The sequence below is a fragment of the Cimex lectularius genome, unplaced genomic scaffold, assembly GCF_000648675.2.
Source record: "Cimex lectularius strain Harlan isolate CLEC.00 unplaced genomic scaffold, Clec_2.1 scaffold6, whole genome shotgun sequence".
Classification (NCBI taxonomy): domain Eukaryota; kingdom Metazoa; phylum Arthropoda; class Insecta; order Hemiptera; family Cimicidae; genus Cimex; species Cimex lectularius.
Window position 1 is genome coordinate 2,955,151 of NW_019392677.1, and position 16,156 is coordinate 2,971,306.

The 16,156-nt window shown below is 30.9% G+C and overlaps 1 protein-coding gene across 4 annotated transcripts; it reads left to right on the top strand.

Annotated features, from left to right (window-relative positions):
* The first annotated feature begins 5,711 nt into the window (after positions 1–5,711).
* LOC106673885 (ankyrin repeat domain-containing protein 13C) lies at positions 5,712–15,274 on the top strand. 4 transcript variants are annotated; one of them, XR_001341438.2, is made up of 11 exons: positions 5,712–6,099; positions 8,899–8,940; positions 9,004–9,108; positions 9,177–9,308; positions 9,378–9,589; positions 9,662–9,793; positions 12,305–12,622; positions 12,686–12,815; positions 13,605–13,722; positions 14,117–14,421; positions 14,492–15,274. XR_001341438.2 is itself a non-coding variant. In XM_014406261.2 (10 exons), exons 1-10 carry the CDS (start codon positions 5,982–5,984, stop codon positions 14,130–14,132), a joined length of 1,323 nt encoding a protein of 440 aa, XP_014261747.1. In that variant the 5' UTR covers positions 5,712–5,981; the 3' UTR covers positions 14,133–15,274. The 4 variants fall into 4 exon arrangements, 3 of the variants coding, with proteins under 3 accessions (XP_014261747.1, XP_014261748.1, XP_014261746.1); XM_014406261.2 differs by having other exon boundaries at positions 14,117–15,274; XM_014406262.2 differs by lacking the exon at positions 14,117–14,421.
* The last annotated feature ends 882 nt before the right edge of the window (positions 15,275–16,156 follow it).

The window sequence follows — 16,156 nt, forward strand, 5'->3', positions numbered from 1 at the left end:
GGAACTCTAATCTACTGTTGATGTGCCCTTGAGCGCATTTATATAAAGGATTCCAGCACGATCCCCACTATGTTAAAAACCTGTACGCAATTTCAAATCGCTTCCATCATGTATTAGGCCATAAAATATTAGACACTTCTGGTTTTCTGGCCAATGTGCCCTAAGAACCGAGAAAAAAAAGTAATTTTCTAAAATAGGTTTTTCTTTCTTTGTTGTGCATGTATTTCATGTCATAAATTAGTCAATTAAAAAAAATTATATGGGTAAGAATATATGGTAGCAGGATAATGTTAAATGAGAACATATAAAGGTCTTGGTTGAAATGAAAAAGCTAGTGCCACGAGCGGGATTCGATCCCACGACCTTTGGTTACCTTAGCTAACCATAGCTTTTTCATTTCAACTAAGACCTTACATAAAAAGAATAATTAATTGAAAGTAGTAATTTGGTCAATCAGACCACTAAACATAATGCATGTACAATTGATAAAACCAAAGACGCTTCCAGTAAAGTTGACCAAAAACATTTTTATTAAAAAAATCAGATTTATTTTAAGCAATCTTTAAAACCTTTTTTAAAATATTAAGTTTGAAAGAAACCAGGTATTCTGGTGGTAGTTTAATTTATTTAAAGATGGCGTTTCGGGCTATAAAACCCGTCTTCAGAATTTATTTATTTATATTTGAAGGCTGGTAAACTAAAACGTAAGTGCCTCAAAACAATTTTTATCGAGGCAGCAAAAAATTTATAAATAATAAAGAAACAACTTTTTTATAAACTTGTATTTGCACAAAACTGAAAGGTCTCTGGGTTAGAAAAAGTAGTTGTATAAGCGATTAAAAAAAAAAAAAAGTAAGAACGCAATTTTTTAAAAACAAAATGGTAAAATATTTATTTTATTTACACAATCCCCCTCTCCCCGGGCTACCAATAGTGAAGCTATTCAGCTTATAGTAATTGTTAAATTTTAATAGATGTTACTGAGGAGGAGAATATTTTGAAATACATTTATTAAAACAAAAAGCATGATAATAACAATGAAAAGCTCATCGTATCTCTCAAAACACGTGCAAGTCTAATTAAGGTTAAATGAAAGTTGTTTTATACTTTCAATTAATTAGGGTTTTTAGTTGAGATAAAAATGTCAGTGTCACGAGCAGGATTCGAACTCACGACCTTCGGCTAGATACGCCGCTGCTCTACCACTTGAGCTATCGTGACTTCCATCCACTCGGACACTAACTTCTCATCTCAACCCCATCTTTTGAATTTTCCCTCCTTTTTGCCATTTTTTTTTTTATACAATTTAATAGCATGAAAGTGAAAATAGCACACTTCCGTGCTTCCAATATTCAATGGAAATCGTTATGTTCGATATGGCTGATAGATCATTCATTGAAATCATTTTGTTTTGAAAAATATAACACACAAATTACGTTTTGATAGGAATACAAAGTATAATGGCATTGCTAATGCCATCTGCCAATATAATGCACACAAAACTAAGAAAATTCTGATTGTTATATAAATATTTTCTTTTTTAAAGCTTTGTACATACTCGTCCTACTTTCTAGACATATCGACGATTTTGTCTATGAACAATTACAACTTGACCGTTTGAATTTTTCATTTTTCTGGCTGCTAGGCAATGCCTAAGTTCATGGGGAAAAAATTAAACAAAAATGTATTTCTTCTTTTCTTTGCTACTGTTGTACTTCTTTTTCTTTTTATAGATTTTTTTTTTGGTAGGCCCTACTTTGAAACCGACATGCAGAGAAAGCTTGCTCGATGGGTCGCGCCTAATTGAAGGGTACAATTCCTTGGCTCCGTATAGACAACGGGTAGGGATGCAATCGAGAATCGTGCTTGAAGCTCGGCAGCGATAACTTTGATAACTTTGTGGACCTAGCGTGTGTTGATAGTGAATGAATTTATTAGCGTGAATGTGTAGTGGGAGAAGGGTGATACGGAATATTGAGTACCAATCGTCCCTCAATTAGATTAGTTATACAATAGGTGTAAAGGAAAGTAGGTGATTAGGGAATATCGAGCTAGTCATATCTATCCTCGCTCCTGTTAGTTGCAGAATGAATTGCCGCGACTCTTTGTGACCAATAACATAGGTGGCGCTATCTCTGTTAAGTCATGGTAACTACAGGTAACTAATACTATCTGCGTTCATTTTCTTATTTATTTATATATATTTAATTAGTAATATATTTATTTTCATTTGATAATAGATTTGGGCTAATAAAATACAAACTGTTTCAACCAATTTTTTTTTTGATGCTGATGCATGTGGTGTCTTCTTTCTTGAGGGCTTGTTGGACTAGTAACAAACTACCATTACGTGAAATATATATATATATATATTTTTTTTTTTTCAACTTCACAATTTTTGCACAGACACTTAACTATTGGTGACTTTTGCAACTTTTTTGGATATCTGGAAATACGCATTGAACCAATTCTTCTTGTGAGTGAATGCTACTGTAAATAAAATAAATACCACACATTGCTACTGTAAAAATTATTTGGTAATTTAATGCAACCTGTGGTTTTTCCAATTGTTTTCCCATTTGCAAAATATACTTATATTGCAAAATGTTCTGCAGAAGGATCATTTTGTAATTTAACTTGTTTGTTTGTCAGCAATGAAAATTTCTTAATATGTCTCCCCAAATTCAATGCTTTTAAACATGCATTTAGTTCATCATCTGGTGTTGAACGAACAGGTTCCTATGCAAGTTTCAATGTTCCTAAATACAAAACTTGTAATTTATCATTATTCCATGAACCTCACTACTCAATTAACTAACTACCAGTTCCAGTCACCCATTAATATAATTCAGCAAACACAAATATATCCTAATATATTATAGAATAGAATAGAAAAAATATGTATTTTTTGTAAAACTAAATATGTAATTATACAGGCAGACTGGAATTGCTGGTACAAAATATTAGTAATTATTTTAATAACAGTTAAAGAAAAGAAAAACACTTTTTAACACCATCATATCATTTTAACAAAAATCATAACTGAAATAAAGTTTAAAAATAAACACTTAATAGTAACTTACACATTAAACAATTGAGTTCTGAGATTACAAGAGATTATAAAGTAACAGGGGATTATCAATTTTTTAAATTTTTTTTTTAATTCGTTTACAACAGCACATATCATCAATTACTATAAGCATATATCGTCAATTGTTTCCTATTATGTTCGTTAACACTGATAAGAGTTTTTCATTTATGCTTGATGACAATGTATTTGAAATGAATGAATGCTGTTTAATTTCTTATAGATTGGACAAACAAAAAAGTATTGCTCTAAACTTTCAAAGGCTTTAAGGTTACATATAATGCATAGGATGTTACATCTTATTAGCTGAGTATTACCATCCACATACAGCTAATTTCATTTTTATTGGCAAATCTCAGTTGCAAAATAATCCTGTTTTTTGTGATTATTTTTTGTAGAAACAATTAATTAAATAAAACTCTTTCCCCTCATATAATCAAATCTGCTGAAAATTCGAACTATATTCTATTTTAAGCTCTATAAGCATCGCATTATACTATTTAATTCCTTAAAACATTTGGATTGTTTAATAAAAAAAAAAAAAAAATCATAATCTACAATTATTAAAATATTATTCAATTGACAGAACCAATTTTTGGAGTTTTTATTACCAAGTACTTTGTCGATATTCTTTCAGTTATATTTGAATGATCTTCTTGCTAGTTCATCACTCGGTAGCACTAAAATTTTTTCCCACCACTTATTAATCCTCTGTAAAGCATAACTTTGACAGCCTTCCAGCCAAAATGAGCCATGATATGGTAAGGAATATTTACAGGGTAAAAAAAATATTTTATATACACTTTAATTCAATTTTCCAAATTTCTTATAAATGTGAAATCCAAATTTAGGATGCAAACAAGATAGTGGCAGCAGCTATGGTTTCGAATAACAAATTTAGTTTCTGTTGAGTTTGATTTGCCTTTTATAAGAATATCTTTCACCTTCCACATTATGGAAAGGTTTACATTTGATTTGCAAAAGTTACACTCGACTTGAGAAAGGTTGAAATAAACTTGGAAATGCTATAGTTTATTTCAATAAATTATACTTTTTATCTAAAGTCATGGTTGAGATGAAATGAGAGCAAGATTTGAACCCACTAACTTTGGCTCAATATGCCACTGCTCTAACCATTTGAGCTATTATGACTTATCATCAACTTGGACACCAACTTCTCATCTCAACCTACAACGCTTCTAATTTTCATCTCAACCAAGAATTTAGATAAAAACTATAACTAATTGAAATAATTAAATAGGTCAATTATGACGGCTAAACATATAAGGATTGGTATAGTTTATCATTCCAATATTTTAATTATATTATGTATAATTTTGTTACATATTTTATAATTTTATATTTTATATATGTGTTATGTATTTTAGTACAATAAGGTATCCAGCCTGTATATACAAATAAATAAATGTTTTAGTGAATTATACTTTTTGTGTAAGGTCTCTTGGTTGAGTTGAAAAAGCTAGTGTCATGAGCGGAATGCGAACTCAGCTTCTCTTCGTGATACTAGCTTTTTCATCTCAAACAGATGAAGTTAGATAAAAAGTATAATTAATTAAAACAATTAATACGGTCAATTACAGCCGTATTATATGAATTAATAAATAAATAAGACCTAATAAATAAAAAGAGGGAAAATTCGAAAGGTTGTAGTTGAGATTAGGAGTTCGTGTCTGAGTGGATCAAAGTCATGATAGCTCAAGTGGTTAGAGCTGCACTGTTGAGCTAAAGGTTGTGGGTACAAATCCCATTCATAACACTAGCTTTTTCATCTCAGACAATAAGTTAGATAGAAAGTATAATAAATTAAAATAATTAATACCATCAATTATGACTACTATATTATATAGATTAATAAATAAATAAGACCTAATAAATAAAAAGAGGGACAATTCGAAAGGTCGTAGTTTGAGATTAGGAGTTCATGTCTGAGTGGATCAAAGTCACGATAGCTCAAATGGTTAGAGCTGCACTGTTGAGCTAAAGGTTGTGGGTTCAAATCCGCTCATAACACTAGCTCTTTCATCTCAGACAAGAAGTTAGATAGAAAGTATAATTAATTAAAATAATTAACACCATCAATTATGACTACTATATTATATAGATTAATAAATAAATAATACCTAATAAATAAAAATAAGGAAAATTCAAAGAGGAGTTAGTCCGAGGGGATCAAAGTCACGATAGCTCAAGTGGCTAGAACTGCGCCGTATTGAGTTGAAGATCATGGGTTCGAATCCCGCTCATAACACTAATTTATCATCTCAACCAAGAACTCAGATAAAAAGAATAATGAATTGAAATAAATAAGGTTCACCGTGAAATTTTGGTGGAAACATTTTAAATATTATTTTCTTAATGTATTGAGAGCCATTTTGTTTATTTATTATGTTAATTTTTAATTATGTTAATTATTGTTAATTTCTGATTACTTTCGAAGACTGTTTCAGCTAACACATTATATAGTTCTCTCTTAAAGCTTATTTTAGTATAAAGGTCAAATCTAGATTCAAAAAAGCCCGGGTCATGGAACGGATCAAAAGATAAAATATAGTTTTTATCATATTTGTAAACATGTCGATTAGAGTTAAATAATAAAATAATTCGAAGAAGTAAAACTGACTCATACGTAAAACCGAGGAGAAAAGGAAATATACATAGTCGAAGGGCTTAAAGCAGTAAGGACGATCAAGTTCTCTCTAGGGTACCTGGAAGAGAGGTAAAACTGTAAAGGGAGTCAAGGGACGAGATCACGAGACGGGTCGGCGATACGAGTGATAGAGTTTCTGTGAAGGGCCGGTCGAAGGGCGAGTCCTTCAATCTGTTCTGCTCTACTCGAGAATCCTTCTTCGTCTGGTATACAGAGGCGAAAGGGATGGCCGATGGGCAGAACAATACCTCTTACCCGCTTCACGAATCCGTTTTTAATGGCTACGTCAAAAAGCTCTCTGGGCTTCTGAGGACCAACAATGTCGAGAAAAAGGACAAACACGGTAAGCTCGTTTCGCTTTTTAGACATTTCGATAAAAAAAAAATTGAATCTAGTCGAAACACTGCTGCAAAGAGAAGGACATAATAAGGTCCAAACTCTTCGACCCTTCGAGCCCTTTCCTGATCTATCCTGACCCTAAGATGCAACCTTTAACTTTTTTTTACAATTAAATTATTTTCAATGATGAAATAGTTGTTAATGTTATGAAATATAACAGACAATTGTAGGTCTTATGTCTCAGTCTTTCATATACTAACTAAAGAAATTTAATCTTCCTGATGCTATACTTGTCAATACTCTTAGAAAAGATTAAAACTGTAAAAGACTTAATAATGTTCGTAATTTTACTTCAAGATCACATATAATCTAGTTTCTTAGTGAAAAAAAAGTTATCAATAAATGACTTTTTGGGTCATAGCAGCTTTTTTTTCCTGTATAAGTAAATTATAAAATACTAAACTGCTCAAAAATGAATAGGGATATATGTAGTTTATTCTTATATATTAATTTTAAACAAATTAACCGATATATTCTTGTTATTTGGATAAAAACAAATGTTAATCCTGATTTTTAATAACGGATTTACTTAAAAATAGTAAATATGAAGATTACTCGTTTTGTAAACAAACATCTTTTCTCGTATTTTCTCCGTTTTAATCCAGTTGCATTCTCTTTAATCATGGAACGACATCATCTGGAACCAGAAGTGTGCAATATTATTGTGAGAATGAGTCATTGAGGTCACTGGCAAATGGTTATTGCAGAGGCAGTTGAAATTTCTCAGAGGTCTACCGGGCTTTAGCTCAATTCCGAGAGATTGGAAGTGCCAATAGGAGGCCTGGTAGTGGATCTCAGCATGTTATGATACTAAGGGAAGACATAAATGTTGTCATTTGCTGCAAGACAGAACTCTTTCCACAGTTCCGCCAGATCTTAAATGAAGTACAAGTTGTTTTGGCACGGCCTTTATCAACACAAATATGTAATCATTTGTGGGAATTTGGCCTCACATCGTATGCCCCTTTGAGATGACCTGCACCAATACCTGCCACCAGCAACTCAGGAGAATATGGTGCAGCAAGCGCCTAGAAAAGAACACCAATTGGAATATTATGTATACTGATGAGTCGTGTTTCTGCCTTTATAGTGAGTCGAAGAGTACCGAGAACAAGGGTGCATACAATGCCCCAGTTCTGCTCCCTTTAGGGCAGTTTGGAGGAGGCGGTGTAATGGTCTGGGCTGGGATTTACACTAAGGGAACCTCACGGCAGTCTGTTATGTCCAAGAAATTATCTAGGGATCTCATTAGCTGGGATTTTTGGTTTTTGGATGACAATGCCAGACCTTATAGAGGCAGAGTTGTTCATCAATGTTTAGAAAGCATGGGAATTTCTCATCTGGCCCTTCTCTCAATCCTTTTGTGCACATGTGGGATGTGTTGTAGAGAAAGCTTTTCGATCTCCATCCTTAGCCAGTTGACATACAACAACTAAGTGCAGCGTTTCAACATCTATGGAGTGAAATTCCTTATGAAATTAGTGACATCCTTATTAACAGTATGCCTAATAGGGTGCACAGAGGTTTTAGCTAACAGGGGACATATACACGGTATTACTTATTTAAAAAGATTATTGTATCCAATAAACAAAATTATGGAATTAAAACCTTTTATTTTGTTATTTTTTAAAATCCTCTAAATTACATTTTCTTCAGTAAAAAACTTAATAATTTGTAATAAATGTTAATGCAATTTGTAATAAAAATGCTAGGGAAAGTAAATATTACTCAATTGGCAATATCCCTATTCATTTTTGAGAAGTTTATATAAATTATCCATGGAGTATTTGTCAGCCCAAAAAACACACTTGCAGAAGCTCAAGAGACTTTACTAATCAGGGCTTTCGAACAGTCTCTGGTGCTTTTGGAACCAGCACTTTCACCAGACTGCTGTGAGTTGGGAGTACTGCCGCTCGAACAGCTTATCTTCAACTATGTGGTGGCGTTTGCCGTTAAACCAACTCATTCACTTTTGGATGTGATACTTAAATGTCATTACAGCAATATGTAAGACTGACTTCAGACATAACCCTTAAGAGTACCCTTTGGCGTAGCCTTAGGGAGGGCAGGGATGATACTGGGGGGAAGGTACTTGGTAGGGCAACCAGCCAACTCCACCCTGGGTTCTTCTGGCTGTGCTCGTATTGGATTATCTCACCATGTCATTTACTCTGCTTTATTTTATATTTATCATAATTGGGTTATGGAAGTTTTGATCATTTGTTTCTTAAACTAATAAATGTTGAATTGATCAAGCATTATTCAGTTCATGTTTCACAGACACAGAGCAACAACCCTTCCAATATAATCTATAAAATTGGCTGTTATTTAACTTGCAAATTAACAATTAGAAAATAGCGTGAATTTAATTTCTGTGTGAGTACTTTTTAGCCTGTTTTTATTCCTAGAATTGGTACATTTTTACTTATTGTCACTACAATAAATAAAATGCAGAAATTAATATAATAATGATTTTTTTTTACTTTCATAAAAATCAGTGTTTTATTTTATTTTAAACAGTAGACAATGTTTTGAAGATTGAATTTATTACACCAATTATTAATTTAGTTTTAGTTGTCATATGTAATTAGCATAGTACAAAAAAGTAACAATGTGAAGAAGTAAATCAAATAAACACTCCTGTTGAATAAGACATAATTTGTTTTGTGATTCATGTTATCTCTTATTTAAATGTACACATTATGTAAATTATATATATTCAATCTATTTATTAATTTTAAAGGAAATACTGCTCTTCATTTGGCTGTGATGCTTGGACGTAAAGGTAATTTTATTAATGCCTACTTATTTATATACTCTATTAAACATGATTTTTAAATGGTTGTAGAATGTGTTCAACTTTTGCTTGCTCACAATGCTCCGGTCCGTGTTAAAAATCTAGCTGGATGGAGTCCTTTGGCAGAAGCGATCAGCTATGGTGACAGACAAACAAGTAATTATCTCTTTCATTTTAATATTTCCAAGAATTGTTTATAAAATGTTTTCATGTTTCGTTTTTAGTTGTGTCATTAGTTAGAAAATTGAAATCACAAAGACGGGAACATATAGAAAAGAGACGACCTAGCTTAGTGGAAGCTTTAAAACAGATGGGTGATTTTTATATGGAACTCAAATGGGATTTTACTAGTTGGGGTAAGAACATTTTTTATCCTTTTTGTAAATTTCCTGCAGGTTTATGTTTTATTTTTGCTTGTATTTTAGTGCCATTAGTGTCCAGAGTTCTTCCTTCTGACATATGCAAAATTCACAAAAAAGGGTCTTGCATACGCCTGGATTCAACCTTGGTCGATTTTAACGATATGAGATGGGAAAGAGGTGATGTCAGCTTTCTATTCATCGGCCATGTGAAACCATCAGAAGCTCTTACCATTTTAGATAATAAGGAAGGACTATATCAAAGAGTACGGTATGAGGTATGGATGCTAAATTCAGATAGTATGCTATCAAAACATGGTTAATTTTTTTAAATTCTAACAATTTTACAGGAAACAGAGACGGAGATTGAGGATGAAGTAGATATTTTAATGAGCAGTGATATAATGGCTGCTCAGATGTCAACAAAATCAATTACTTTTACGAAAGCACAATCTGGTTGGTTCTTCCGTGAAGATAGAAAGGTACTTAAAAATTAGAGTACAGTATAATCTCAGTAATATGAACCTGCATTAATTCAAATTCAGGCAAATCCAAACTGAATTTCAAATAATTTTTTTACCTACTTTTTAAAAATAATAATAATTTTTTAGAAACCTAATTATTGTCACATTATCACATCCGTTTAATAAAAACTAAATTGCTTAACTAACTGCTTTTATGTACATAAAATAAAAAATTTACTGGGGTTTTTGAATCTGATTTTTCTTTTCTTAAAATATTTATTATATATGTTTTTATATTAATTGTTATTAATATATAATATTTTTATTTATTATCTAAATGTGTTTTTCAAATTATTTTTTATTATGTTAATGTGTACTGCATAATATATATTCCTGCAAATCTAAATTTCTGCTTATCCGAACTAGTATGGGTTATTGAGACAACATTCACTGATTATATTGTTTAATTTTAATTTATATACTATTTTGAGAAAAACAAATAGTGATTTAATAATTAACATTTTTACACATTAGTAAGTTGTTTCTAATTTAACCACATTTGAAGGTGTTTTTATTTTTTATTTCTTGTGATGTTTCAGCCACATTTGTACCATATTCATGCAAACATGTTTTATTTTTCCAATTGAATGCTGACATTTTTTCAAATGAGCTGAATTGAGTTGATTGCAATATGCTCACATTCGATTAATTTATTGATATATACAGTCACTGGATCATATTTTACTAATTTGGTTTGTTCTATGCAGTTAATTTGGCTGTACAATTGTTTGAAGTGTCTTGTTCACACTGTTTACTTAACCAATGCTATTGAAGTAAGTGTGGCCATCTAATTTTGTTGGCATTCTCAATAAAAAACTAGTTTGTTTCTCTAGTCATCTCAACATAGCAAAAACATCCTTACTTTTTGTTTTTCTCTGAGTTCAATAATAGATGGAGTTTGTACTCAAATCTTTTCAGAAGTGAGAGGTCAAAATCAACCATTTTCTTAGTCGAGTTTATACTTTCACTGGTGCTTTAAAATATTGAATACAGATTTGTTAATCTCAAGCGTAAAATTACGATATCCTTATGCAAAGTCTGCGTCCAAACTATACTCTGAAATTCTAAAAGCAAAAAATCATACAATTTATCTTTTAATAATAATAATTAAAGTTAATAAAACACTTAAATAAACATCTTAACTATCCCTAATATATATTTATATGTATTTTAAATTATTACATATGTTAAGGATAGTTCAGATGATTAAATTCCAATGTTAATTATTGACTATATGCATCAAAACAAATCCCCATTGCCAATTTGAATGTATATTATCAAGCAGCTATCAGGTGTAGTGATCAACACCTTGATATTGTAGTGGTAGAGCACCTGATCAATCTGGATATCATGGGTTTGATCGCTCCTGACATCTCAACCTCACTTTCCATCAAGAAATTAAAATACTTAAAATATTTATTTATTTGCGTTAAAGTACAATAAACAATTTGTAGTAATTATAAAAGTAAATAGGTACAGGAATTACAAAATAAGAAGTAAATACTGTCATGTGTTTTTTGAAAACAGACCCAAGATAATTATGGGTACCTGAAGCTTGGTGGGGAAGTTGGCTAGTTAATACAAAATCAAACTAGTTTTATACATATTCTTCTGGGAAAATAATAACTAAGTCTGATCTCCACGACACATTCCCTCTCTGCATCCCGAGAGTCTCTTTTTCCATTCTGTGGTGAACGCTCCCTCGAGGACCTGCGGAATGCTATACAATCAGGAGAAAATCGCCAAACTTAAGGAAACCAGATTTTTTCCCTCACTCGTTTGCAGTGTCTATCCATTATGACCTGTCATGACCGTCCCCTTCAATTCCTCACCGTCCTGGTCCCACTACAGCTTCTTCCCGGGCTCGATTAACCTCGAGCATTATAGTTTTGAATGCAACCCCCATATCCGGCTGAATCCAATCCAAACCCCAGTGCAAAAAAAATCCTCGTATTTTTTACTTGTAATTGTAACAACAGCATAGGATTAACTATCCAAAAATATAACCTCCAGAAAGTCGACTACTACATTTGATATTGTCACTTTCCCAAATAACAAGTTAATTTACATTTACATACAAGTTACATTACTTTTAAAAAACATGCATAATTAATATAGAGATAGTATTGTACAAAAAAACATCATAAATGTTTTTAGAAAAATAATGAATATGGTACAAATGTCGCCAGAAATGAAAAATAAAATATGTAAAAACAACCTTCACCATAATGGTTAAAGAGGAAACAAAAAAAATAACATTTATAATGTACCAATTTTAACAATTTAGCAATATTAACTCAAGCATTAAGCATGTGGTCTCATTTTTAGTAATTGCTCCAATTTTATTGTTAATAATTAAAGTAAAAATTTCGATAGACGATCTGCAATTGTAATCCATGAATCTACAATTGCCAAAGTTAAAAGTTAAAAAAATCCAATTGTCTTTTTCAGTAGAATGTTTCTTTGCAGGAAACAGTTGGAACTTTTGAAGCAGATGTGTATGATGTGAATGGAATGGTGCTTGAATCCCGCAAAAGGAGGGAACATCTGTCTGAAGAGGATCTTCAAAAAAACAAAGCGATTATGGAAAAACTGACTAAAGGCAACACCCCAATTATCGACTGCAATGGGGAAGTCTTAGGGCGTAGAAGTTCTCTAACACCTCCTGCCAACCCCAGGGTAAGTTGGGAGGAGTATATCAACAGTGAACCAGGTGAATATCCAACACTCGGAAGGAAACTTGTTCACAAAGAGACCACCAAAGCCTTTAGAGCTACAGTAGCAATGGTATTTATTTATTTTTTAAATAAAATGTCCATAGCAGAAATTTATTGATATTATATGTTTCAGAGTCCTAACTTTCCATTGTCGGTGAGCATGCTGTTAGATGTATTGGAAGTAATAGGGCCTTTTAAACATTTTAACAAATTAAGGGAGTTCATCCAGATCAAACTGCCACCTGGTTTTCCAGTGAAAATAGGTACCTTTTTTTTAGAATTGTGTTTACATTTAGGCTTTATTTGATGTTTGTGAGGGTCAGGAGTTTTTTAATAAAATATCTTGATCACTTTCAACATACGACTTGGGAAAGAGTATAGATCACGGTTTTTATCATCAACAAGGTCATTATACTCGGTCAGTGGATATTTCCACCGATAATATTGTTCTCATTTAACTTTTGATTATTCAAATGTTAACAAGACTACTATTAATTTTATCTCTAATTAATAAATTGAAAATCATAACTGGTTATGGTACAATTATTATTTTTTTTTTCTACTTTGGAGGCTGATATGACCCATGGTGTTGCCCACTAAAAAATAAAATATTGATAGTAATATTTACTAAAATTTATATTTTAGGATTTTGTTTATGACAATTTTATTTCAAATGTATAATAATTAAATATTACCTTCATAAATATCATAGTCATATTTATAAGTATTTAATGTTACTTGTCTTTAGCAAGCATCATTATATGAATTTGGGTCTGACGATGAAGTTGATCTTTTCAGGTCTACAGATTTGTTGTTCTAAATGTGACTATTTCATAAATATGTATTTAAAAAATAAATAAAATTGAAGTCATAAAAGCATAGGCCACAAATAAATGAATCAGGAAATTTTTATTAAAAACAAAATCATTTGATCCTTTATTTAAATTTTCTGCTCCTGACCATATTCACTATGGATCTAATTTTTATTCAAAGAAAATAATTTATCTGTATAATTCTTATCTAAATAATACATCTTGGAATTTTATTTACAGAAATACCTATATTACCCACTGTCACTGCAAAAATAACATTCCAAGATTTTGAATTTAAGGATGAAATCGACTCTAAGATATTTGAGATCCCTCCGTATTATGTAGAAGATCAAAACAGGTAACAACTGCAATTATCTGAAAAGTCTTTTTCCTTTAAAAGTTTTATACAATTTTAGCTTTAATGATAATGAGGACTATGAAAATTAAAGAAAGCTCAGAAAATTAAGCATCTTTGAATTATCAGAACATTGAAAGAAAACTAACTATATATTTGAAGCTTGCATGCAGGTTTTCAGTCCAGTCAACAGTATGAAAAAAAATCAACAATGAGGAGACACTTAAATACTGTTGATTTAATAGATTTAATATCCAAGGCTTATAAATATATTTCCCTTAGTCCTGATGTTTTAGTATTCTTAGAGTTAAGCAGTTTTGGCTAATACTCTCCTTGTTTTGACACTACTGAAATACAAAAATGTTTATTAAAGAAAATTGCTTCATTACTCCAACAGGTTTCCAGACATATGACCTGCACAGAGCGTCTGGTTAACAGAATCAGGGATCGAGTTTGAACTTTCTCCAATGTACACCTGCCTTATAGTTATACAAGAATGAGTGTTTATTATTATCGGAAATGTACTTTTTATTTTTTATGGAGGAAACAGTCTCAAATTTGCCCCCATCCTTCCATTCGAAAACCGGTGTGACAAAAAATATATAGAAATCAAATTGTGGACTTTTTAAATAGGCGTTTAAACAAGTTGAATTTCTAACAATATGTGTTTGTGTGTGGGCTTTGTGTAAATTTATGTACAGGGTACGAATAATTTCATAAGATCTTGTAAATCACATCTGGTATGAACATTAATCTTCAAACTTACTTTCAGATTCTCGCTGAACTAAGTAGGAAACATTAATGTTACCCAATACACTTATCAAAGGAGGATAAAAATACTTGAAGAAATGAAATAATATTCATAAAAGTAGGTGTTAATTTTGGGATTATTTATATTTTCTTCTTCTTTTATTTATTATTAGTTTTTAAAAGCACTTGTGATTTTATTGTCCAATAATAAAAAATAAATGATGTCGAGTCTCTTGATAGAAAGCATTCAGCAAAATTTTCTTTAAAAGAATAATTTTTGTATTAAATTATTTGAAAATGTAATACCTTTATGTGTTTGTTTTTAACAATAAAAAAAAAGCAAAATGATACTGGAAATGTTAGTTGTCTTGTGATGTTGAAAATGGTCTTGTATTAAGATTTATTTCAAAAAGTTAAATTAATACATAATTATACAAAAATATATATCAAACATTGCAATCAAATCATTATTACATATGTAATTAGATTATTCGTGAATGTTCCCCAGTTATATCGTCAAAATATAAGGCAGAGTTTTTATTAGTAAAAGGGCAGTTAGCCGACTAGCTCAAGATTAATCCCGCCCTTTTTTTGTCTAGTCATGTCAAAACTACATTTTTGATCAATATTAATCTATTATTTTTAGTACTGGGTGCATTGTGGTCAATTTTTTATTGTACTGGGATATTGCAAATTGTCAAAAATAAAAGTGGCATTTCTTCGAAAGTTGAAAACTTAAGATGCTGAGTTGTGGAAATTAATTATCGGTGTTTTTTCATTTAGATGTCCTTGTCCATTTGAATGATCTCATGAAAGCAATAATTTTCACTAGTTGGGTGTTTTGGTGTTCCATGGATTGTAGATAAAGCGGTGTGTTGGATTAAAAGCCGCTAATTTAATTTCTAATAACCATGAATGACAAATATTTATTATCTATAAATTGTGAAATATTTAGACCTTATATTCTAGTGTTAATTGTTCCATTTTTTAAAGCGTTTAAGTGTTCAGTTTAATTGTCAAAAAATAACACTGGGGAAAATAGTGGGTGTTCACTTTGTTCCAATTTTGTGTCCTGTAGATCTGAAACTACAACCAGGTCTTGATGGTGGTATTTATAATTTATAAGAAATTTATATAACATTTGAAAACTAAAATGAAGATACCAAAGAAAAATTAATAAATCCCTCCACAAGCTGTGAAAACCTAGTCCAGTTAAAATGTATTTAAAAAAAAGAATAAAATCTGAATTAAAATTAAATTTGTACAGAACTCACCATATCAAATTGTTATTCTATTTTGAGTTTCCTTAATAAAAAACAATAAAAATACACACTATAAAATTCTTATAAACTATGGTTGATGCAAATTGTTATTCTGAGTTTCCAAAAGTATTAAAAATAAAATAAAAAATACACTATATAAAATTCTTATGCACTATGGTTGATGCAAACTTCGATAAATTTTTGTGCGCAATTCCTTTCTGCACTTTGAGAGCTATTTCAGTGAACCTTATTTATTCTGCACTTATAATGCTCAATCATTTATTATCTATTAACTAATTTATGTTTTTGGAAATAATATACTTTTTTTAAAAATTGGTGTTAAGTAATGTTGTTAAAGACAATCCAAGTATGTGTTATTGACTAAGATATGGTAAATAACTTGTTGAAAATATGTTTCTAACTTC